Source organism: Pleurodeles waltl, chromosome 2_1 (assembly GCF_031143425.1).
Source record: "Pleurodeles waltl isolate 20211129_DDA chromosome 2_1, aPleWal1.hap1.20221129, whole genome shotgun sequence".
NCBI lineage: Eukaryota > Metazoa > Chordata > Amphibia > Caudata > Salamandridae > Pleurodeles > Pleurodeles waltl.
The window spans coordinates 580,771,598-580,798,279 of NC_090438.1; the positions used below are offsets into that span (position 1 = coordinate 580,771,598).

Genomic DNA, 26,682 nt, shown 5'->3' on the forward strand with positions numbered 1-26,682 from the left:
GTACAATATGTAGGAGAGAGCTGGTGATACCTTGATGTGGGACTAGAGGAGCTGGGTGGATTGGCTTGCTGTGGGAAGCCTAAAAGGCCATTCCAAAGAAGCCCAAACTCGCCAGACACCAACTCTCAACTTGAAGAAAAACATTTGACAGTATTATGGTGGAACTGTTGAAACCGATAGTCTTGGGTATGTTTGAATATTAATAAGTTTGGATATTTTGAAGTCTTTTTTTTTTTAACAAAAAATTTAAATTACTCTATTGGCATGTACGGGAGGCAGAACTTCTAACTACAGGGGAAAAGCCAGCCGCTCACAGATTAACAATCATCCTAAAGTCACTGAAAATGAACTTCGTTATCCTTTCAACTCGGAGTGGCTGCTGAACAAATGTCACCAAAAATGCTGACTCTGGTCCACACACTCAGACATAAATACCCCAAACACATGGAGGAAGTACGAAAAAAATGGTACAACCCCACTTGAATTCCAATGGCCACTCACAAAACTGAAAAGATATATGCTTACATATGGGACCTTTCACACTGAAAAGGTGGAGCAAGGGAATTGTAGATTACATTTGCTAGAAATGTTTGTCTATAATTTAGCAGAATAAGACTTTGTCACGTTTGAAAAAAGATTGTATTTCTTTTTCCTGATGGTGTTTGCCTTATATCTCTAATTGGGGAGGGAAGGTGGTACATATTCAAACTCTCATTCTGTGCGACATTTGCCTCATCCTTGAGTTTGGAGTCCTTAGGAGTTTGTATTTGACTGTTCCAAAACGGAGAGACCGCATTGAATGCCTTCCACAAAAACCTTGAAATGCCGCGTCAGAACCTATTGAGTCTAACCTTCTCGGAAGTATCCTGTCTAGTAGATTGTACCTACTCCTTCCTACATAGCATGTAAGAGGAAGGACAGAACAGGGTATTGAGGTGTATGTGGGTGAAGGGGAAACATGAGTAAACATTTGGCTCAAAGTTGAGGAAACGTGTTTGTATTGTGACCATATTTAAAAACAAAGTTGTATTTGTGGATCTAGAGTAATTAAGATAGTGGTGTTTCATGGTATTTCTGATAACTGCACTCTAAGAAATTAGACTGCTCTTACTATATAAAATTTGATTTCCTCTATGGTTATTAAAGTGCATTTGTTGGCCATTATTAGGAAAACCACAAAAGGGCAATACTGGCATGCCAAATGAAGAATATTGGAGTGGCAGAGGTGCTAAGCCAAAGCTTTCTGAGCAGCCTTTTGTTTTTCAGTCTGTCGTTAAAAGCCAGGAACAAGGTAGGTTTCTCCTTGAGTTATTTCTTTTGGTATGTCTAGCTAGTTTTATTGTTGCTCTTCAGTTAATGTTCCGAGTTACCTGCAAAAAACATAGTTGTACAGCGAAGTTGTGAATTTCTATTGTCCTATCCTAAATGGACTGCTTCAGTAAAGCAGCTTAAATTTTTGTTTTTTACTTCGCTATAGTCTTACAGAACAAATGTAACAAACAGACTTTTGCTGAAATGTTGAACTGCTTATCCCTTAGTTGAACTCTACAATGCACTTTTGTGGTGTCAGCCATCCTAGACCACGCAGTTTTGAAGTTGCCAAGTGTAAAGCTTTTTCTCCCTAGAACAGGCTTCTGCACAGCGGTAAAACCCTAAATTGATCTCTCGATCGATGCAATGCCAGACTTGCCTGTTTCTCAGAATATCATCTGTGTGGCTCAATTGATAAGGTTTTCCAGAACTTCACCAACCCCAAAACTCTGTTGCTTCTTGTTCCAATCTCACATCACCTTCAATGTATTCCTAATAACTTTTTAAGCTACAAACACAAGCTGGTTTGTGCATTTGATCAGCAAGAGCAAGGTCACTGGTGGAATGCCTACAAAGCTACAGCAACCTTGATAGGCTTGAGCCCAGTAAAGCAAGAAACAACTGCCCTCCACACCCTAAATTCCCGTTTCCCTAACCTACCCTTCACAATCTTGAAAGCTCCCTCATTCCTACTCTTTAGCACTTTCTCCAGGTGTACCCCACTGGATACGTCCCTTGTCCTGTGTGCTCCTCATCACCCATTCCGCTCTGCACCGCCCAGTTAGCTTCACATTTGTATAGATTTAATTTGCTTTGTTGGTGGGTACCGACTATATGCATTTGCGTAACATCCATACAAGGTGCGCCAGGAAATGCACATTAAGGATATATCTATGCTATTTGGAGTACAACAGATAGTCTACACTATTTAAGTAGTTCTCGCCATTTCCTCCAGTTTGTTGCCTGCCATTACCTGCCAGAGTGCACTTTCTATGTTAAATATTATTCACTGTCCTGTGTAACAAAGGAGGAGCAGTGCAACCTGGTTCCTCCTTGCTCAACAGAGCACCCTGTAGAACAAAGGGTTGTACGCTGTTGGTGTGGAGTTGAGAAATACAGACCAGTTGCTGGAGGGATGCAGTACAGAGTACTGATTTCTAGCCTGGTAGCACAATAAGGTATGTGGCATATCAATCCAGACAAATAAAACTGTGCAGGAGGTACCTAGTTATAATTTAGTTGTACGTGGATTTATATGTTGGGAATTTGTGATGAATTGATTCTCATGTAATCTTTGTGCTAATGTGTAATACTTGTTGGGATGTTAAATATTTGCACATGCAATGCGTAGATAGTTTATAATTGTAGGGTGAAATGGCAACTATTGTGTGAGTGACTATATTGGGTGTGGGTGAGACTGTACATACAACCTGCAGGTAAGAGATTCATTGACAGATTGTCTGGCTCCAAATACCTCAGCAGGAGAAAGTGAGACACAACTGCCAGCTTTCCCCACCAATACCTTTGTGGTAACACAACAGATCGCTCTGATGTAAGGGGTTCAACCAAAATTGGATGCCGTATGCCCAAACCTCTTCATGTCAGCTTTGCGGCCTATACGCTCTCTGCTTCTCCTAGGCCAGTATATTCAATGGTTCTGCCTCAAGGAACACTTGCGTGCGACTGATTTCCTTCATTTGCGGATCGTATCAATAAAAACTTGAGTACATAATGTTCCTCCTTCGATGCGTTGGCTGTCTTCTGCCACATCCTAGGCCTCCTCCAGGCCAAAGATGGGATAGCATTGGCCCTGCGTCTTTATTCCTCCCTCCTCCGCCCCCCCCACTTCACCCCTAGCTAGTAATATTCTAAAGGTCCCTCGTTTGACATGTGAGAACAATAGTGTGCATAGGAATACAAACTAATCTATAATTTTGTGACCAAAGGGCATACATTTGTACTGATTGATCATAGATACTCAAACATGTGCGAGCCACAACAAGGAAACCATCAATTGTGACATTAAAAGGCTCAAGTTTACGAATGTGATGGAAAAGAACTCATGGTTACATTCTTGATCGATAAAGAACAAAAATGCACATCAAGGAAGCTCAGGCTGAAACATGACAAGATAGACCCAATTGTTACAGTGACTATTTACGCAGTACCAATAAAAAAAAAAAAGACTTCAGTTATCATTGAGCCAAGGTACTAAACTCGATGACGTTTCGATCCTTGTATGAGAAAATAGAATTGCTGTAGAATTATTATTATTTATTTTATTTTTTTAAACAAAGCCAGTACTTTGTCTAACAAATTGCTTGCAAGAGGATACCTCCGCAAACCGGCCAAGAAACACTTGGAGCTGGCATGGTATTGTCCTAGAGATGTTTTTATTCACACTTCAAGACAAAAGAAATGATAGACTAGTCTGCATTATGAGTTGTCTTCGATTTCCAACCAACTGGGGGGAAAAAAAGCTTTCTAAAACACTGGGAGGTACTTGATGCAGGAGAACTCACAATTGAGCGCCCTAGTTTTGCGTTTTGCAAAAGCATAAAGTACCATTTACTAAGAGCATGCATACCTACTGCTGGGTTAGAACGTGCACGCCATGACTTAGTTGCGGTAATTTTAGCGTGCCAGTTCACTGTAGAAGCAAGAGTGTGTGTGGTAATACCAAGTTCAACTTGCAACATTTCTCGAACTCTAATACCCAAAATGTTATGTATGCTATTGCGCCCCTGCAATTCTGTCAATATTGGACAGGTGACACATAAGATTTCAGTACATCTCTCAACATAGGAGTCACCTATGCTGCCAAGAGCTCAATACCCCCTTGGTCGAACACTTCACAACTGGGACACACACACACAACTACCATCAGTGGCCGGTGATTGTGGTTAAGCCACCTCCTGAGGGTTGTGGACGTTTCAGTAAGACTAAACCAGGAGAAACTCTGATGGATCCTACGCGCCGACAGGCTTCACGCTGCTCTTAATCGTTTGGAAACCTGGACCTCTCTAGTATAATCAGTTAAACAAGTTTAATGATGTCTGGAACTGTGATGAAATATTTCCTTGGTTATGTAATTAAGTGGATCCTTTTATCATAAGCAACAAGTTCCTGCCCCTTTGAACTACTATCTAGCCTTTCTCATTATATAGAAGACTGGCTTTTGCCTGCTTGGATCTACAGGGAGTGCAGAATTATTAGGCAAATGAGTATTTTGACCACATCATCCTCTTTATGCATGTTGTCTTACTCCAAGCTGTATAGGCTCGAAAGCCTACTACCAATTAAGCATATTAGGTGATGTGCATCTCTGTAATGAGAAGGGGTGTGGTCTAATGACATCAACACCCTATATCAGGTGTGCATAATTATTAGGCAACTTCCTTTCCTTTGGCAAAATGGGTCAAAAGAAGGACTTGACAGGCTCAGAAAAGTCAAAAATAGTGAGATATCTTGCAGAGGGATGCAGCACTCTTAAAATTGCAAAGCTTCTGAAGCGTGATCATCGAACAATCAAGCGTTTCATTCAAAATAGTCAACAGGGTCGCAAGAAGCGTGTGGAAAAACCAAGGCGCAAAATAACTGCCCATGAACTGAGAAAAGTCAAGCGTGCAGCTGCCACAATGCCACTTGCCACCAGTTTGGCCATATTTCAGAGCTGCAACATCACTGGAGTGCCCAAAAGCACAAGGTGTGCAATACTCAGAGACATGGCCAAGGTAAGAAAGGCTGAAAGACGACCACCACTGAACAAGACACACAAGCTGAAACGTCAAGACTGGGCCAAGAAATATCTCAAGACTGATTTTCTAAGGTTTTATGGACTGATGAAATGAGAGTGAGTCTTGATGGGCCAGATGGATAGGCCCGTGGCTGGATTGGTAAAGGGCAGAGAGCTCCAGTCCGACTCAGACGCCAGCAAGGTGGAGGTGGAGTACTGGTTTGGGCTGGTATCATCAAAGATGAGCTTGTGGGGCCTTTTCGGGTTGAGGATGGAGTCAAGCTCAACTCCCAGTCCTACTGCCAGTTCCTGGTAGACACCTTCTTCAAGCAGTGGTACAGGAAGAAGTCTGCATCCTTCAAGAAAAACATGATTTTCATGCAGGACAATGCTCCATCACACGCGTCCAAGTACTCCACAGCGTGGCTGGCAAGAAAGGGTATAAAAGAAGGAAATCTAATGACATGGCCTCCTTGTTCACCTGATCTGAACCCCATTGAGAACCTGTGGTCCATCATCAAATGTGAGATTTACAAGGAGGGAAAACAGTACACCTCTCTGAACAGTGTCTGGGAGGCTGTGGTTGCTGCTGCACGCAATGTTGATGGTGAACAGATCAAAACACTGACAGAATCCATGGATGGCAGGCTTTTGAGTGTCCTTGCAAAGAAAGGTGGCTATATTGGTCACTGATTTGATTTTGTTTTGTTTTTGAATGTCAGAAATGTATATTTGTGAATGTTGAGATGTTATATTGGTTTCACTGGTAATAATAAATAATTGAAATGGGTATATATTTGTTTTTTGTTAAGTTGCCTAATAATTATGCACAGTAATAGTCACCTGCACACACAGATATCCCCCTAACATAGCTAAAACTAAAAACAAACTAATAACTACTTCCAAAAATATTCAGCTTTGATATTAATGAGTTTTTTGGGTTCATTGAGAACATGGTTGTTGTTCAATAATAAAATTAATCCTCAAAAATACAACTTGCCTAATAATTCTGCACTCCCTGTATGCTTATTAAGGCCAATTGTGATTTGGAGGGGCTGCTTCCTCACCCTTTAGATCTTCTTTTTAAGATTGCTTGTTAATTTTGTTTTGGTTTTATGGTTCACCTGTTTCTTTTGTACCTGACCAGTTGATTATATTTTATTCCTTAATTTGTTTTTCGTTTAATCCTTTAATATGGCCTATGTTTTCTTTTTCTACAGTTTTTATCTTTAGGTGCAGCACATATTCTTGGCTTGATCTATTTTTGATAGGAATTTTTCTGGTCCAGTGGGATACAAATATATATTTTTCTCAGTAAACCTACGGGGCGAGGACCGACTCCCCACCCTTGCTTTTATTTATTTTGAGGATTTCATTGTACTTTTGGATATTGCCCTCATGTGGTTCATGATGGTCATCCTCACAACTCGCCCTTTATTGGCACTATTCCTTGTCTTTCCTTTCTATTTTTTCTGCTTACATTTTCACCCTTGCGCCAGCCTTGCTGAAGGAGCATGCTGATGTAGCATGTGCAAGATTGTCTGCACTGTTCCAGCGTTTTTAGGCCTTCTCTTGCTTGAGATGGGTTGCGTCTGTACCTGCGACCACGCTCTCTGGCACCCTTGTCACTTCGGACACCGAGGCTCCTAATTGATGTATTCTCCTGGTCAACTCCCAACCTGCACTTTTCTCTGTTACGAGCCAATCCATTTATATCAGCAATACTCCTCATCCTGTTTCTCTGTGTATTTTTCTTACACCCTAATGCTGTAGGTTCACATTTTTCTCCACCTCTTTACTTAGCACATTAAGTCCTTCTTAACAGGGGACTCTGTACTTGCATATTTACATGTGTTTTCATCAAATTATCCAAGCATGAAGAGCCTTTATTGCTTGAGGCACAATTTTTATTGGCCTCCTTTGAGACCACCCTCCTCTGTTCTCTCCTTTTACATAATGCTTTTTGTGTAGGTGTTTGCCAATTCCAGCAATTGGTCTGGGGTACCAGCCTCAGACTGGGGAGGAACACATCCATATATTTTTTTTTTTTGGGAGGGGGGCTCCTTACTGGGTTGGTTTAATTTATGACTTGGTTCTCCTTCATGACTGTATACCCCTTCCGGTTGACCCCGTGCATTGAGGTGCACACCTTCACCATGTATGGTAGTGCATGTGGGGTTCACGCTCATATTGATAGCTTATACGATGAGTATTACTATTTCTTAAATGTTGCATGCATCTGTAGCCTTACTCTGATGCATCATAAACGTGTAGCAGGACCCATAGTAGGCCTGCCTTGTTATCATACCAGGTGGGCCTTTGGCATGTCTCATACACTTGTGAAGCATGTTGCATGCTTTTGGGTACAATGCCCCCATGTGATGTTTCCAGACTTTCGGTTATTGGCGAACCCCACAAGACACTTGTGTGTGCTGGTATTCACTTTTATATAAAAGTTGGGATTCTCTTGGTCCATGTGTATTCCGTTCAGATAAGGTTTTTATCTTTCTCTTTTCTTTTGCTTTCTTCTCTCTCCAGCTCATGCTTGCTTGTATGTGTTATAATCTTCCTCTCAGGCACACTTCTCTGTCCTGATGGATCTTTTTTTACCCTTCAAGTTCAAAGCATCGTCTACTATAGTATCTAGACTCAATGATAAAGGATGGTTTTGACCATTGGTATCGTGTGAATAGTGACTGTAACCGTTAGGGTCTATCCTGTCACGTTTCAGCCTGAGTTTCCTTGATGTACATATACATGTTGGTTCGTTATTGATCAGCAATGTAACCATGTGTTTCGTCATATGTAAGCCTGAGTCTTTAAATGTTATAACTGACTTCTTTTTCTTTGTGGCTCCCACACAATGCTTATGTATCTATGCACAATAAATACATATGTACGCCTATTGGACACATAATTATAGGTTTGATTGTATTCCTATGCATACTGTTCTCGCATATCACACGAGGGACTTTTGTTTTCACAGAAATTTATAGACACCCCTGCTCCCTGTTGGCTCATGGAGGTTCCCCTTGTTTTATAGACACACTATTCTAAGGCAATCTGCTAGCTATATGAACTCACCACTTTATTGTAACTTTTTTTTTTTTTAGCCCACTTTATATTTGCATCTATTAATAGGATGGATAACGCTAATTGGTTTCCCTGCCTGAGGGGTGTTGTGGGTGAGTTATTCTATAGCCTTCCCACATTATCTTGGCACCACATACATTTGATCTTTGACTAAATGCCATGATCAGCTCAATGGGGCACCAGGAAATAAAGGGCGTATGTTTATAGTTAATGTTGTGCTTCTACATTTCCTTGCAGAAAAGTTGCCAAGAAAGAGGGGTCTGTTAAGATCTAAAAACAAGCCTGCAGAGCCAGAACCAGAGGAAGTGGAAGTCTGGGTCGCTCCAAAAACGTTTGGGAGCAAAGGTTTAGTATTGCATTTAAAAACTCTTTTCCCACATGCCTTTGATTGGTTGATTCTTTCCACCGCACTGCATGGTTGTTGGAGGGGCAGGGGAGAGGTGGTGAAATTAGTTTTGCATTCATGATTGGCTGCCGCAACCTGAACACAGCATGCAAACTGTCCCCAAAGTTACGAAGTATGTTGGAGTTCTATAGTATCGTAGTTAAGCATGGTGAAAGTGCCTTTTGTTGGTTTTTAACTTTAAAACTTTTTTCTTTTAAGAACTGACTTTTTAAGAAGTAGGACACTTAAGAACTTTGTAATTACTTATTATTTTAATAAATAATGAAGTCTAGAAACCCGGCCATTCGACTGCAGGTGGCTAGTTTCCAGAATGACCTCAGAATACAACTTACACCAAGTACAATTCTTTCAATATCTACAACTGAGATGTCGTGTAACAAGTGGGGAATGAACCCAGTCCTCTTCCCTAATTTAACCCCCTGGAGCTCCAACCTGGAGAAGGGATGGGGGAAGGTGTGTGGGGAGTGGGAAGTAAACATTACTGGCAAGGGCATTTCCCCAGTTTAACTGGACCCTTGTGAATAACACGCCTCACTCCACGGCTGTCCTAACAGACATATGAGTCTGATATAAAGTAATTGGATGAGGAAGATTGGCTAGAAGCTAAAATGGCAGTTAGGCAATTGGTCATTTTAGCACACCTCATTATTCCAATTTAAATTCTTGCACAAGGTCTACTTTATACTTCAGTCTATTGCAGATTGGTAGAGCCCGAGCCCTCGAGTGCCTTGGATGCAGAGCCCCAATCGGTGATTGGATACACACCATATGGAAATGCCCTACCTTATGTAAATACTGGAAGCACATTTTTTCACAATTAGGGGAGGTGATAGGCTTCTCAATAGAAATAGATCCCAAAGTAGGACTACTCTGAGTATTCTCCAGATGGGACGGCCTCAGGGGGACAGTGGATACTAATGAGAATTGGGTGCCTACTTGCCAAATGAGACACAGCCAGGCATTGGAGGCCCACAGCTCCACCACCGGTCAGTGGCTTAGGGACATGGACTACTGTGCAGTTGCGGAAGAGGCCGTTAATAAATCATGAGGCTGCCCACACCAACACTGATATGAGGATCCTGGTTAGGCCAATTCCAGAATTCAGGTGGAGGTTTTTGAGAGATGGGGTGGACCTTTGGGAGGAGGGGGGTGTTGGGATGCAGAGCCATTGCACTGGGAGTGGAGGGGTTTACGTATGATCATATTATACTGTTTTGAAGCACAGCATATCTACAATTCGTTATGTATAGTGCCAATGTGTATTGTCATTTTCCTAATTTAACTTCATGTTTAAAAAAAACATTTATTTTGAAGTCTAATCTCTTAACTGTTTAAACGTGTTAATTACTAGAAACGTTAAGTCAAATATTCTAAAGTTTCTAGCTATTAACTAGTTGATACCATTTTCCTTTGGGGGTGGGGGGGGGGCTGTACTACCCCATTGGAGAGGTGTATGGAAGAACTGGACTTGTCACATTTATGATCACACTTTCTTTACTGAATTTTCAAAACTGAAAACAAATTCCACAAAGTGTTAATCTGGATGAGTGTACCAAACTAATTTGTTTGGTAAAAGGCAGATATCCAAATAGAACACATTACAGTGCAGGGAAAAAAAGTGAACGGGATGGAAAGCCAAATCTGTCACCACCAAAACACCTCCAAAGTCCAGTCTTTCCAGACAAGGCAGGCATAGGATGTCAAACCTCCTTATTCAAACCCTTTTGGGAGATTGCCTAACCCCCACCCCACACACTCTGGCAATAAAATTATTCAGCAATTGCAACACGATCCGCTGCTTAGGACCTTTATCACTGGTGTTTGAGGAAATGTTCATAAACCTTGGTAGTCATATTGAGGACCACATACATAGTTTTTACTTCTGCATCCTTTCCCAGATCTTGCCATAACATTCACCCAGTGTCAGGACAGACCTTGGGCTATATCGTGGGCTATATTAGTTGTTTGGAGAACAGTAGGTCGCGGTGGAATGTAATTGTTTTCTATTTAGTTAATGCAAGGACAAAAGTACTTGAACTGGCTCCCTTAACGATGTTGAAAAGTTCCTTAGTAGTGGTGGCTTTGATGCGTGCAGCAAGGGCTGTCTTTGTTGCCTTAAGCAGACGGTGGTAGAGATTGAGGGAGGTCTTGAAGGGTGCTCTGCCAGAGGTGTCCTTGATGGTGAACTATCTCTTCTCCAGCTGCTAGCTGTCTTGTTTCTCTGTTCTGAGTTCTTGGGTGTATCAACTGGCCTTTTTTGGAGGATTTTCTCTAGAGGTTGCTCTTGATGGGGACAATGCTGTCTGTGCAATTGGTGATCCAGATGTTGAAGGTTTTCAATCCTTGTTCGAGGTTGGTGGTTATAGCAGGGTTGGAAGTGTTAAGGGCAAATGCCCAACTGGTCTGAGATTTAGTTCCACCTCTGGTGGGGGGTGCTGGTCATCTTGGGGTGGAGGTGCAGGTCTAGATATGCTGAAGCTGAGGATTGAATGATCGGTCCATTTGAGTTTTGTGATGTGGCTGTATTTAAGCAGTTGCTGGAGGTAAAAATGGGGTCCAGCATGTGTCCTCCGGTGAGTGTAAGGTTGTGGACTATCTGGGTCAGTCACAGGCTGCTCATTCTGTCAGTTGTGCAGTGTTATTGAGGTCATCTATGTAGAAATCTAGGTTGCCGAGACAGATGTAATCCTTTGAGTTTAAGGCTAGGGATGCAATGAAGTCTACGATGGTGTTGTAAAGCTGGCGCACGGGCCTGGGGGGGGTTCGGTATGCAAGGGTGTCTCTGATGGTTTTGTCATCCTTGTGGAGCTTGCAGTTGATGTTCCACGGGGTGGTGGTGTCAGTGGTGGTGGTGCACTGTATGGTCTCCTTGTGGATGATTGCTGTTACGCCTACCAGCTTGTTGGTGCATCCTGGTGAGTACTTCTATATCTCTCGGATCGCTGTGTCATTGTCTGGGGTGGAATTGGGATTGTGCCAGATTTCACTGAGGAAGACTGTCTGGTGTGAGGGTTGCAATGAGGTCCCATAATTCGGTGGAATGCTTGCATAGTGAGCATGTTTGGAGTATGGCGTGTGCAAGTTGCTGTTTTTGTTCAAGTGGGTCTGTGATGTGTTTTGGGTGGAGCTTGTTAGTGGGCTGATGTGAAGAGTGGCAGTGAGTGCAGGTGAAAGGTTTGAACATGGTGCATGGGTTAGCGCAGTGGCAGTGTTTGTTGCAGCGTCCGGGGTTGAGGGTGTAGAGCTTGGCGATTGTGTATCTTCTGGGAGGGAGGGTCAGGGGGTCATGGTGCAGTCTGGGCACAGGCAGACTTGCTGTGGGCATGCCTTCGGTGTACCAGTGGCATGCACACGTGGTCGCACTACAGCCTGTATTACGTAGGATCTGGGCTGGGTGGGACATCTGTTGGCAGGAAGAACAGTGCGTGGGGAAAACCTGGTCAGGAACACCTCAGCAGTAGAAACCAGGCAGCTGCGGTGTCACTGGATCAGGATGGAACAAGCAGGAACTGAAAGCCACCGGCAAGTGGCAGGCTAAGTGGCCAGGTGCCTACTGCCTCGTGAGCAGAAGGCTGCTTGTGAATTCTAGTGGGTGAGAAGGCTCTGTTGAAAAGTAGTGCTTCATACTGTTTTTTCCTCCTCTCTTTTTCGGGCTTTGCCTACCACGCACTGTGCTTTCTACACCCAGTAATCTGATATCTGAGCAGTGCCCACTCTCTGGAAAAATGTTGCGGTTGTTGATGTGTAAGACGGAGTAATCTGGGACATGAAAGTTCACGAGTGGCATAGAAAGGGAAACCGTCCAATGTGTTTCCACAAGCTTATTCAGACACTGCTGTTAACTTATGAATCTGGGAGCTTTAGGAGATGTACAAGTCCCAAAGTTTCTTGTTTGGTTTGTCCGTTTTACCCCAGCATGCAGTGATGACATGCCGGGGTGCTCAAAGTAGCAGAGGCACCTGTCTTACTTTTAGGGAAAATAGTTTTATAGCTTTGTCATCCATGCCTATGGGCCTCCAAATAGACAGATCTATGTATGTATGTGCTATTTCGATAGAGCCCACCTAGCCTAAAAGGCAATGGGGCATTGTACAATAAGACAAGTGAACACAATGAGTGATGGAAGACGTAGCTGGCTATTGGATTGTTACTGCTTTGTGATGTAGTGTGTGTGTGTGTGGTTTTTTTTTTTTTTTTTTTTTTTTTAAAAGGTGAATCTTCAACTCTTTCTTAAATTGGAGCAGTACTGGGGTGGTCTGTATGGATACAGGGTTGTTCTTCCAGATCCTGGGTGTATAGATGGAAAAGGCTGCCGCCTTGGAGTTTGATCAGGATTGGGCTGATGTGATGGTTCTTTATCCCAGCTTTGGATGAGATGTACTGCAGCATGTTAAGGCATGTCAATGTGAAACCTGGAAGGTCATGGAGTAGGTCATTATCAACATCTAGATGCGAGAATGAGCAGGTCTGAAGTATCTTTCTGGAAGAAACTGTTTATTTTATTAGATGAAAGCTGTTATTAGGTTGCCCTATTATTTTTTGGCATTGTTCCTTGAAGGTAAGTTTGGTGTTCAAAGTGACTGACAAAGTTGGAAGCAATTCAGAATCGGGTCATTGAGCCAGGTTTGTATTATTTCTTCTTTGTTGTATTTGGCTAATAATGGGGTGTCTGTCTGGGCTGGGCTGAGCTTCAGGTAAGGTTCTGGACTTCCAGATCGGGATAAGGTGCAGAGAAGGTTTGAGACGAAGAATGCCTGTAGCAGAAGATCTTCAGGTAGAGTTGTTAATCACCAATATATTGGTGAATCTTGGTGCTTTTATCGGAGTGAAGACCTAAGGGGTTCCATGTACAGATTGACGAGGACACTAAGGAGACCTGGGATTTCACAGGTTAAAGGGATCTTTTGAGATCTGAAGGTGCCCATGTGAGCAAACTGGTGTTAATTGGAAAGGCAGGAGGCGAACCACTGAAGGTATTTGAAACAGTCCATTGTATCAAGGACGTCAGACCAGTAGCCTTTTAGTTTGTAACATTTGCTTGGGAATAGTCTACTCGACATCCCACAACCTTTCCAACACAACATGGTACCAGTATAGAACTATTTAAAATTGGCTCTCACTGTGTGTGTGTGTGTGTGTGTGTGGAAACAAATGAATCCCCATGGTGGTTGTGCAAGAATTCATCCTAGTTCAGACTTGTCTCCTGCCAGAGAGTTTTAAGTGGGCAGGCCCCATAGCAAAATATAGATCTGAAACCAATTTCATGAGTCCACCTTTCATGTCTGGTTGCATGTGGCTGATAGTGTAACACCCAAAGTCAGATTGCATTTTATTCAACTTGCAAACATATAAACATTTTATTAGGAAGGTTGGCTCTTTTCTAAATGCAATTGAAGCCACACATTGTCAGTACTATATTCTGTTTGATGCTCTGGCACTACTCCCACAAATCAATCTGACGATGCGAATTTAATTTTTAGCCTCCAATTTCAAATTCTTTGACATTTACAGTGTTAACATTTTCATTTGTACATTTACCCACATTTATATAAACTTCATTCATTTGTTAGACCTGTCTTGGTGCAGTTTCCCCTGCCTTTTTGCTTCTGACCATTTTTGATCCTGTGCTGAATTTTATTTTTGCTGACTTGTGGACTCTGGGCACTTTACCACTGCTGATGTGCAAGTGCTTTCTGTCTAAACTTGTATGAGTGATTGGTTTATCCATAATCCATAATATCCATAATATCCACTCTACACAGGCATCCCAACCAAAGACATCAAACGCCTCCAACGTATCCAAAATGCCTCCGCCCGACTGATCCTCAACATACCCCGCCGAAGTCACATCTCCCCTCACCTAAAGGAACTCCACTGGCTCCCGGTAGACAAGAGAATCACCTTCAAACTCCTGACCCACGCTCACAAGGCACTTCACAACACCGGACCCTCCTACCTCAACACCAGACTCAACTTCTACACTCCAACACGTCAACTCCGATCCGCCAACCTCGCCATCGTACCCCGAATCCAGCGCAAGACATCCGGCGGCAGATCCTTCTCCTTCCTCGCCGCCAAGACCTGGAACTCTCTCCCCACATCTCTTCGCCAGACCCAGGACCTCCTCGCATTCAGAAGGCTTCTCAAGACCTGGCTCTTCGACCGCTAAACCAGCAGCGCTCCCCCCCCCCCCCCCCCCCCCCCCCCCAGCGCCTCGAAACCCTGACGGGTACATAGCGCGCTTTATAAATACTATGATTGATTGATAATTAGCATACTTGATTTATTGGTAAGTCTGTACTTACGGGGCGTGGCCAACATGGCGACCAGAGCAGCAGCATAAACTGCAGCTCCGATCCCTGGCCCGAACAAGTATCCTGTTTGCGGTGCCTGCGCCTCGGGTGAAGGTTGCAGGCGTCGCCCAAACCCACTGACCCAGGCCCACGCTGCGGACCGCGTCCGGAATCTGGACAACGCGCCCGCTCCGTGTTCTGCGAGCGGGCTGCCAGGAGGCCGTATCAGTGTTCGTGGCTACGGCCTAAAGACTCCTGGGACTGCGGGCCGCCTATCTTGGACCCGCACTAGCTGTTACATTAGCGGCCGGCCCGGAGGCTGAGTCGCGTGAATGTCTGCCCTGCTGTTGGGGGCCGTCGGCGGCTCGAACCACGCTGGGGCCCGCGTTTGTGGTCCGGCCGCCGCGCCCGCTTTGCACACTGCGTGCGGGCTGCTGAGCAGCCGGATCCGCGATCGTGTTGGCGGCCTGGGGGCTCGCGTGGACGCGGGCTTCTGGTCCCGAGCCTGCACCAGCTATCGCACTTGCGACCGGCCCGGAGGCCGGGTCGCGGTAGTGTCAGCCCGGCGGGTGGAGCCGGGGACGGCTCCATACTTCTAACTACGCCTCGGGGCAGCCGCGCTGGATGAGGCTGCCCCGCTACAAAAGCAACACTTCACCAACGGATGCCTGCTGCTCTGCCTACAGCGTACTCCTCCCGCCGGATAAGGTTGGCACCGCTGTGCCTTGGACACCCCGGCTGGAAGAGGGACCTACACCACCACCACCACCACCAGCAGCAGCTGCATACCAAATGAAGCGCCCGCTACGTGAGCGGCTCGTGTCCTGCTGTGCACCGTGCCCGCGGCTCACATAATCGTGTGCTGCTGCCGGAGGACCCACATCAGGGACTGAACTTACGTCCGGCCTGGAGGCCATGCTACAAAAGTCTCAGCCCTGCTGACTACGCCTGAGGTGGGTGCGTGCCTTTAACTGAGCTGTGCCCTGCATGTTGTGCCTGTGAGAACAGACTTACATACTGCACATCAACAACCCCCGTGCGGGGTTGTCACCATTGGGAGTGGGCGCGTCCGAAGCCCTGCAGGGCCCATCGCTTGAGGCCACGCCGATGTACCTAGTGTGGGCTTGCTGGAGTGGTGAACCAATAGTGCAAGCGCAATAGTCCTTCAAATTGCGCTAGCAATTGCTAATATAGTTGGCCATTATCTACGCATCCTTTCTCATTGACCCTCAACTGGGCAGTCTGCCCTCAGCACCCAGGCTGAACTGATCTGTGGCGCGCTCTCCATCCTGGCCATATGTGACACTTCCAACTATCCTGTTGTCCCGCTGCCCTTGTGAGGCTCTGGGGCATCACCATTTCTTTCGTCTGCAGCAGCATAGCATACCCAACCCATCAACTACCAGAAGTCGGGACGGGCGCTAAGCTTGAACTAAAACATCAGTGCACCCTTCTATCCACCAGATATTTACCAGCTCACATTTCCACCACGAACCTGCAGATCCGGCCCGGTAGCGTGTGAAGCGAATCCCAAGCTTAGTATACTACCCTGCGGACGGTAGTATATCACTTTTTGCTTTCAACTGTTACCCTCAGCTCTCCGGAACTGCGTCCTCACTGCGCCACAGGCGGCTTTTTATGATCGCCCCTCCTGCATCGCCTCCACCCGGTTCTATTCTGCCTGGATCAACCTGAAATCACACTTGTCAAACCAAAAACCCCACGTGCCCCTCCAGGTAAAATGGATCTCGACTCCCCCTCTCCCACTGACACCCAAGCGACCATGCAACTGGCTTTGCAGAAGATGGACCTTACATTACAATCACACACGTCGCAGTTCGAGAAAATATTGCAAGCTATCCTAGACACTATGTCCACCCTAGAAGCCAAAATAGGCTCGGTGGCAGAAGACCTTAACATACTCCGCACTGATCAACACGCACTGACCGACAGTGTCTGAATTAGAGAGACTCTACAATACTACCCCGGACTGTGAAGGATCTCCAATCGCAATTATCACACTTAACAACGGAGGTGGACCTCTTAAAACGCAGAGCTGAAGATGCAGAGAGCAGGTCCCGACGCAACAACATACGTTTGGTAGGATTTCCTGAGCGGGTCGAAGGCCCCAGCACAGAATTATTCATAGAACAATGGCTTACGGACACCATTCTCAAAGACAATATCCCGAAGTTCTTCTGTCGAACGTGCCCACAGGGTTCCGGGCAGACCCGCTCCTCCTGGTGCGCAGCATCGCCCGCTGATAGCGAAACTCCTTAATTACCGGGACAGAGACCTCATTCTACAATTATTTCGCAAATCTGGCCCGCTGCGTTTTGAAAATGCAATGATCACTGCTTATCCAGACTTCACAGCAGAAGTCCAGAGGAAACGGAGCTCTTTCTATCGTGTTAAAGAATGCCTTCGCAAGCACCACATCAAGTATGCGTTGATGTTTCCAGCCAGACTCCGGGTACAAAATGACACTGTGTACTTTTCTTCACCACACCGGAGGATGCCTGGACCTGGCTACACGCCAAGGGCTTTGCCGACCCGATAGACATAAACACTCCAGGTAACAACTGGTCTTCACCCAAGACAAGACGGAAGCAACGTAAAAAACAAGGCACTAAACCCTCGCCTGAACAATCACAAACTGAACGCTCCCTTCTCTTGCAGGCCACGTCTAGATTCGTTAATACATCACCAACTGCCCTGTCTAATCAAACTGATGGGGAACCAGACCATGATCCTACTTCTGACTCGGCGGAATCCACACTAGGCCCTATTCTCACGCTGCGCACAGCAGACGATATTTGTTAAACTAACTGAGATCTATTCATCCCTGCTCTTCACACACCATAACAGGACTTCCTTCCCCCGGATGTTCGAGTGGGACCTGGCAGCACTGCAGAGCCTTGGACGCGGCGCGTGGCCGGCCTGCGGACCTGGGCGGCGTACTGCGCATCATAAGCAACTTGGGCAGGGTAATCTTATCACGTTGAACTAACGCTTTTTGGCACCCCCCATGTTCCATATGGACTGTTCTCCCATGCCGACAATAGCCGGAATTCTTTTCATTTTTCACTATTTTTGTTGATGTTATATATTGTTTTAGAGTGCTTTTTTTTTTTTTTGGTTATTGGTTTTGTCACACGCTACTCAATCGCAAATACAATCGCAAATGCCTACCCCGCATATACCACATCAATAGGTTCACATTTAACAATACTGGGAACGCTGCCTGGCTAGCCTGGGAGGGTAATTGTTGCAATATTTCCATAATGGGACCGGGGGACAAACATTTCTCCGGTTCAGTTTTATTTACAAATGCATTATGGCTTCTCAAACACAACAGGGAATCTTGAAATATAAGATACTCACATGGAACAGCAAAGGTATGGCAGCACCGCAAAAGCGGCAAAGGATTCATACATTTCTTAAAAGACAACAAGTACACATTGCCCTGCTACAAGAGACACATCTCTCTAAATCCACGTTCGAGAATACACGCTTAAAATGGAAAGGACAATTACACGCCACCACTTCCTCTTCCTTTGCTCGCGGTGTGGCGATTTGGATTGCCCCTGGGGTCCCATTTACTACATCTCGCACACAATGCGACCCAGAAGGTAGATATGTGATACTAGAAGGCGTCCTTGACGGATTCCCATTAGCGCTGGTAGCGCTATACTCCCCTAACTCTAGTCAAGGCGACTTCCTGAATACGCTTACCACTGGCAGTCTTAGTGACCCCGCATTAGAGTGCATTTGGGGGGGCGATTTTAATAGCGTTCTAGACACTCAAATAGACCGCTCGTTCCCCCCTCATGGTTGCGGTTCCATCCAACCGTGCCTCACAAGCTTTAGCAAAATGGGCCTCTCACAATGATTTAAGACACATCTGGAGGATGGGTCACCCCACCCACCGCGACTATTCTTATTACTCCCCAGTACACAAGTTACACACCAGAATAGATATGATCTTTGTGTCCGCAACCGTAATCCAGAAAATGTGCAGTACCGAATATCTGGCACTCACTATATCAGATCACAACCCACTATGCGCAATAATGGGCTGGGGCCACATGCATACTCGCATACCAACATGGCGACTGCAGCCAGAAACTCTTAGATCCCCCCCCTTCCATGCAGAAATGTCCAAACAATTGGCTGATTACTTCTCACTAAATAAAAACATAACCGTATCTCGTGCTACAGAATGGGACGCCCACAAGGCGGTGATACGTGGCCACTGCCTCGCAGCCACAGTGGGGGGGTAAAGAAGATACTCAATAAAGAACTACAAGATCTAGAGGTTAAGCTCCGTAAAGCAGAGATTGAGGTTTCCAGAGGTGAGGCCACACTAGCTGGACTGAACTTGCTTAAAGCTGCCCACAGAGAAGCAGACACTAGACTGTGTAAACACGACTACAGACACTACATGACACGGCAACACGCTGAAGGGGATAGATCAGGTAGACTACTGGCGTGGCTGACCCGCCAATCCTCGCAATCATCACCTATTGGTGCAATACGTTTAAGCTCCGGCATCATTGTCAATATTCAATCTGAAATCAACTACGCCTTCTCTACATACTACCGTGCTCTATATAAACCTCCTCTCCCCCCCCCCCCCCCATCGGAGCAGCAACTAACTGACATATTAACATTTGTCTCATAACCAACATATTATAGACAATGTCACCACCTTGGACTGTCCCATTACAATAGAAGAATTGCGCTCCGCACTAACGCAGATGGCACGCGGCAAAACCCCTGGTTCAGATGGCCTGCCGGTAGAGTACTTTAACTCCCACGCTGCACATCTTCTGCAGCCACTCATAGAAGTATTCAATGAGGCGCGTATTAAATTACTATTACCAGAATCCATGCGCGAAGCTCTAATAGTCGTTCTCCCGAAAGCAGGCCGCGACCCTCTAGACGTTAAATCATACAGGCCACTCTCTCTTCTCAACACACTGTAAACTATTGGGGAAAATACTGGCAAATTGGTCCGAGTGTATTAAACTTTCTAGATGGGGAAGTAACCTGTCGGGCTTTATCACAGGGAGAAGCACCTTTTTAAACATCAGAAGACTGCTTCACATAATGCACAGTAACACAGAACCAAAAGCTGTAGCCCTCTCCCTAGACATTGAAAAAGCGTTTGATACGTTGAGCTGGGATTACCTTCTACGTACACTCAAAGCGTTTGGCTTTGGCCCTGGTTTCCTCCGATGGATCAAAATGCTCTACTCTAAACCCACAGCTCGAGTCAAAAATGGTCATCCTATCTCTGAGGCGTTCCCTATAGGCAGAGGCACCATACAGGGTTGCCCATTATCCCCTTTATTATTCGCTATAGCCATGGAACCACTAGCAATTAAGCTACGCACACCTATGGGGCATCTCCGAATCCAACACACATCATATTATATCCTTATACGCAGACGACGCCCTGATATACCTGCGTAATCACTCCGCCTCCATGGCTGGGGTACTATCAATGCTGGACTCCTTTGCCCTGGCTTCTGGTCTACGCGTCAATTGGTCCAAATCAAGTACCTTTCCTCTCACCCCCATACCAACAGACCTTCACATGACATTACCGCAATATCAACTCCCATGGTCACACACTACCTTTAAGTATCTTGGGATCCAAATTTATCACACTATTGCTGACCTGAAAGAAGCTAACATTGATAGGGCGCTCTACTCGCAGCTCAATGTCGTTCTGGGGCTCGCTCCCCTTATCTCCCATGGGTCGAGTAGCGATAGCTAAAATGCTCATCCTTCCAAGGTTTTTATATTGTTTTTTTTTTTTACTGCCCTTCCGCTATGTTTGCCAAGAGCGTTTTTTAACAAACTGCACTCATTATTAACCGACTTACTCTGGGGCAGGGACAGACGCAGGGTAGCGTTGGCTACAACACAATATCCGCAAGAGGCAGGTGCTCTGGGCATGCCCAACTTCGAGAGATGTTATGCAGCTTCTCAGCTGATGTGGGTATCTACATGGCTCAAAGAAACCCCTTCCCCCGAATATATAATGCTGCAGGCATATCTGGCCCCGCAAACGTTACTGTCCTCACTTTTATCTGGTCCTAACCACCTACCCTCAAAACTTATATTGTTAGACGCAGCTCGTTTCTGCTGGCGCAGAGATGTTTAAAGTAAGACCCCTTCACCTCCTTACTCCCCTCTGTTACCGCTGTTCCAGTTGCCGTGCACCCAAACACTATCATTAAACCACGATACGCAGGACATAAGTACACTAAATGCAGGTGACTACTACTCTAGCTCTAAAATGCACACCTTCGCGGACCTAGTGGCTGCTGGGGTTATGCACACAGGAGCCTTTCTGACGTACAACGCCATTAAACGGCTACTTAACCTCTGGGGATCTGGCAACAATGAACCACCCGAATCCCAACTACTCACCGTTCTTCTTACCATGGGTAGCGCAAAAGGCATAACTAAACTATATAAAGTACTGTTAGCTGAAGTCTGCTCTGCGTTACCGGTCGCTAAAGCACGCTGGGACTCTGCCCTCCCTGCACCATTACCACAAAAAACGTTGCCTGCGGCTCTCACAATGAAGTCGTCAATATCCCGCAACCCCCGGCTGCGTTACACCCAACTCAATTATATTCACCACGCATATTTATCTCCGGCCCGCATTCAAAGAATATACCCGAGCGCAAACCCGACATGCCCTAGATGCGCTACTCCAGCAGCAGATTTCTACCACATGGTCTGGAGCTGTCACCCCATAAACTCTGCCTGGCATCTGGTTACAAATGCCACAGCAGACATTTCATCTCATACTCTGTCGCCCACCCCAGACTCTTGTTTACTTGGCATACGTCAACGCGCCAAAGGCGATAAACATCTGCACAGATTTATTGATTTGGCATTTGTTGTCTTTAAACGCCTAATAGCCACGCTCTGGAAAGCCCCACACGTACCATCTCATTCTGCTTGGCTTCGTGACTTACACAGCCGCTCACAAGCTGAAGCTCAGACATTACACTTATTGCAATACAAAGGCCTACTACAGGATGGCCCCGAAGTCTGGGACACTTTCGTGGTAGCGATTGAAAATAGGGATGACACATACCCCCCTTAATAATAATAATAAAAAAAAAAAAATAGCAAAGGCATTATCCTTCTGTTTAATAATTACAGTAGGTTATCCTCAGCTGCCCCATCTTCAACCATTCGGTACACTAACCTCCTCATACCCCCTCCTAACGTAATGTGGTGGCACTTTTGGATGCTCACGCTGGGGCCATGCCTTCACGCACCTCATGCCTTGCTTTGTTTATCCCTAAAGCGACTCCATGCCCTATTATACCCTCACAACCAACATCTCAATTGTGTTGCCCTGACCTCCATGCACAATAATCGGATCTTCTCTTTATCCCTCCCACCTTCCGGTTGGTGTATCCAGTATTAGGAATAATATTGGCGGTGTTTAGCTGTGACCTTAGCTAATTAGTTGCATAATTTTCAGTGGAGTTCTTGGTACTGTATCGCGCAACTGCGATGCAATGACTTATAAATATGTGTAAACAGTTTGGAAAATTATCAATGACTAAACGTGTTGTTGTGTGTGCATAATGTTTAATAAACAGATTTAAAAAAAAAAAAGTCTGTACTTACAGTACAGGGCACCATGTGTGCCCAGGGCCTGTAAATCAAACGCTACTAGCCCTCGGTTGTGCCATCCACATGGTGGCTAGAGTGTCCCTGGTCAGGGCAGGGAAAGGCAGGGTCTTGTGCACTTTAAAGAATTTTCTTTGAAGTTTGCCTACTTCAAAGACCGAAATGGGTAGAAGTACCGGACCTCTGACCCCCACAAAGTTAGAATCCTTCTTGACTGAGGACATTCTGCCAGGAAGAAAAGCTAGAAGCTGTATTAGGAACTGCCACTCTGCCTGTTGCTTTGTTGTGCTGGCGTGCTGCTTCTGTCCTGGGAGTGAAAGGACTGGACTTTGCTTTTTACATCCTGCTTCCAAGGTTCTGCAGGGGCTTGAGTTGAGTTTACCTCCTGTAATGAAGTCTCAGGGACATCAAAGACTTCATCTGCCAGGATCCGGGCTCCTCTTCTGAGAGCCCTGTCCTTCTAATTGATGCCAAATCTAGTCTGGGCCTTTGAAGGAGGTTTTAGGTGCTACAAGGAGAAACCCACACATCTACTCACTATCATTCCGAACCAAAGCAGCGCTGCAAGAATTTGATACATCACCGCTCCCCGCACTGGAGCGTGGTCCCTGCTTGATGCAATGACCATGGTTTTCCATGCAGCCCCCAATCTTTGTCGCAGCATGTCCAAAGAACCACTGTTGCATGAGGTTTGACCATGCATCACTGAAGTCTGTGACGCGACGCTCTGACTCGGACGCAGCACCTGATTCAACTCTTACATTGCATTGTGGCTTGACTTCTGACACATTGACTCTGGGTGTCATTTTCTTCAACACCGCACTGCAGTAAGGAACAGAAGCATTACCCCTGCTGTGGCAGTAAGGAACTGAATTATCACATCCCGCTGCAAGCAATAAGGAACAGACACATCACTTCTCCTGCAACAATAAGGAACCATCACATCTCTGGCTCTTTCACACATCAGCTCTTCTGTGGCCTGCATAGTCTTTATTTTTGGTGCATATCCTGTACTTTCGCTCAGTCGAGCGCTTCACTGATTTCAAGGAACTGCAATTGCATTTAATCTTAAGTGATATCGTTGCTTGTGTATGTCGGATTTGTGTTTTGGTCTTGTGTTATTCAGATAAATATTGGCTATTTTTCTAAACTGGTGTGGAGTACTTTTCTGGTGTTTTCACTATTACTGGGTGTAAAAATACTTTACACTGTCTCTGCCAAGCTACCAAGGGGATGAGCAGGGGTTATGTTAGCTGTGTGGCTCCCTTTACCCAAACTAGAGTGAGAGGTTGGCAGTGGTTCGCACCCTATCCAAGTAGGGACTGAGACGCCATTTCTGACTAATTTTCGAAGCAGTCGTGGACCCCTTGAGGGGGGCTTCACGGATACCCCCAGAGGTCCCCAGGCCACAGATTGGTCCTAATGGTACTGGCCTTTGCTATCGTTGATCCTTCCCTTGTTCACTGAAGTCCTATCCCTCTTCCCATTAATGCCATATTAGTCACTGCTTTCTGCTATGCCCCCATGCTTTTCCCCACTGCCTCTTCATGCTTGCATGTGGTAGTCTTCATACCATGCCTTCTCGTTCTAAGCCAGGCTTCTCCAAGAAGTAGCTCGAGTAGTTTAATGGTAGCTCTCCAACTACCTGTAAGTAGCTCTTCTGTGTGCAGTCCAGCCTAAAAATTAGGCACTCGCTAGGTCTAATGTATCCCAAAATTGAAAGTGTATATTCAAGATGAAAATGCGTCCTTTTTCAAAATACATATGCTGAAGTTTTTTGGTTTTTTTCAAAAACCTATTTAGAGTTCATATTTGGGTGATAAGTCATGCAGAATTGTGGAGACTTTTGCTAAAATTAATACCTTTGTGGCTGTGGCATTGCAGTTATGGCTGCCTGATGTCCTGAGGTGATTGCTGGTGGTATTTGTGCATATGGTGGCCACTAATATAATGTTTGTGGTCACTTTCACACTATCGATAGCTCGGGAGATGTTCAATGAAAATATGTAGCGCTGACGTCAAGTCTGACCACTGTGCTCTGTTCAGGTTCCTTGGCATATTGGTGTTGAGCTCGGTCAGGAGGAGGCAAAATAATACAATCCCTCAACCCTTAACGTCCCTCCCACTGCCCAATCAGCTGCTTTCATGCTGACTTGTGAAGAAGACTGAAGAGGTTTTCTGTTGCCGTCCCTCTCCTTCCTTTGTTTACCCCCCAGCAATAAAGATGGGATATGGAGCCCAGGGGCTGGTATAGTAATTTGAAATTTGTTTGGTGTGAATTTTAACTTCTTTAGTTTACAAGAGTTTAGGAGAATGTGTGCCTAGGCTATGCTGCAATACTCTGACCATATATTTTGAACAACATTTCCCTTTTCATTTTAGGTCGTGGAACAAGGAAAACCTTCTCTCGAAGATGACGGAAGATTTACGGAGTGTGTTTTTGTAAATATTTATTGAAAAATATATATATGTTCAAGGGAAGGAAGATGTGCTAAAAATGTTAATTAAATTAACTTATGCTCTTTAATGAGCCTATAAAAACTAAACGTTTGCTACCTAGTGTTGAGCACAGCTAGAAATGGAAAGTATGCAATTTGCATGACAATAGAAAAGTACACAAATGCATTTGTTCACTAAATTGAATATGGAAAATATATATCAAGGCACATTTGACGAAAGCACTTTAAAATATATGGCACTCACAATCACTGACAGATGACATAATAAAAACATGAAGTTGCAGATGTCTGATCATTAATATATTCTACACAGTGTTTACTATAGCTCTTTACATCAGACTTTACTTGCATTGTTTTTTATTCGCTGCATCTTTGGGATAGTAGTGGGACCCGAGGTGGATAACAGAATTATTTTAGGAGGGGAAATGTGCTTGTTTAAGACTGTTCATAACTCTCAATCTAGCACTTCTGACTAAATTGTCTTCAACGATTTGTTTGTGTTCTGGATGTTCACGACGACCTATTTGTTCACTTTACTTCAAATTACATTTGTTTTGCTCACCACAAAATGTAATAAAACAAAACCAGACTTTTTTGTCTTAAACCACTTTGAATCCTTAGCCAGCCATTTTCGTGTGTAAGGTTTGTTCTGAAAGAAAATGCTCGGTGACCGTAGGAGTACCCTGTGTACGTCAAGCGACACGTTTTCACTACACAGCTCATAGGTGAGGTACCTTTTTGTTCTTTCAGAGTAGTAGCCAATAAATGAACTGGGTTTCCAATGCAACACGGTCATTCTGTTTTCTTACCTTTTGTAGTTCTGGCCTGGAGACACCCGATTTGTCTTGCAATTTCATGTAATGAAAATAAATAAAAAATGTATACAGTCTTTGAGTTTGCTTCTATCCATCACAGCATAAGGCAAGGCAGTGGGCCAGCCTACTTCAGCTATTGGCTAATTTTCTCTGCGATTCACTGTATTTGCCCTGATCACATGTATTCCTACATACAGTGCCAGGGTTGGACGCCAAAACTTACTAATGCCTGTTTCCATTTTTAGTCCATGGTGTGTTGAAAATGTCTGAGTTGAAGTAACTCAATGCCAATAGTAACTTTTCTGTGCACAAATCCTATTTTGTTTAAAAATTAACTCTACTGCTATACGTGTTTCAGGCACATCTGCCTGCTAGGAATCAATCTAATTGGGGTAAGTTTGCATCAAAATGGCTTTCTAATTCGTGTGACCAGTCGGGTCTTTCTTCAAAACGCCCACCAAGAGCAGCATTGCGTTTTGGGACAGAAAAAAAACAATGTCAGTGTTTTATTTATCAGAGAAAATGTAATTTGAAATGGTATGCTGTCTCGTAGCAGCAAGAATTAATGTTAAAATGACAAGAAGGAAACTATAAAATCTTCAGGGTCGGTTCCTCAACGTTTCCAAATGGATGAGACTCCCCAGAACTGAATTTCAGGTCCATAGCTAAGTATGTAGTTTCACATTGTCCTCTGGGTTTCTTTGCATCTGAACTTCTGTGGATCCAATGGGCTGTTGTCACTCCTCAGACAAAGGGAAGTCTTATTGGTGCAAGCGGGTGAAACATCTAGGTGCAAGTAGTCTGTATTTATTCCAACTCCTCTGTCCTCCAGACTTTCTGCCATTTTTAATTTTAGGAGAACAGTCCCCAAAGGTAAAAGGCTTCCTTACAGGGCCAC

General features: G+C 44.9%; 1 protein-coding gene across 1 annotated transcript in view; it reads left to right on the forward strand.

Annotated features, from left to right (window-relative positions):
- Nucleotides 1-25,858, forward strand: part of LOC138266581 (uncharacterized) — a 165,094-nt gene extending 139,236 nt beyond the window's left edge. Inside the window, exons 4-6 of the mRNA XM_069215426.1 lie at nt 1,169-1,291; nt 8,378-8,485; nt 24,893-25,858. Coding sequence (XP_069071527.1) covers nt 1,169-1,291; nt 8,378-8,485; nt 24,893-24,927 — 266 coding nt within the window. The 3' untranslated portion in view covers nt 24,928-25,858. The remainder of the gene's footprint in view (nt 1-1,168; nt 1,292-8,377; nt 8,486-24,892) is intronic.
- The last annotated feature ends 824 nt before the right edge of the window (nt 25,859-26,682 follow it).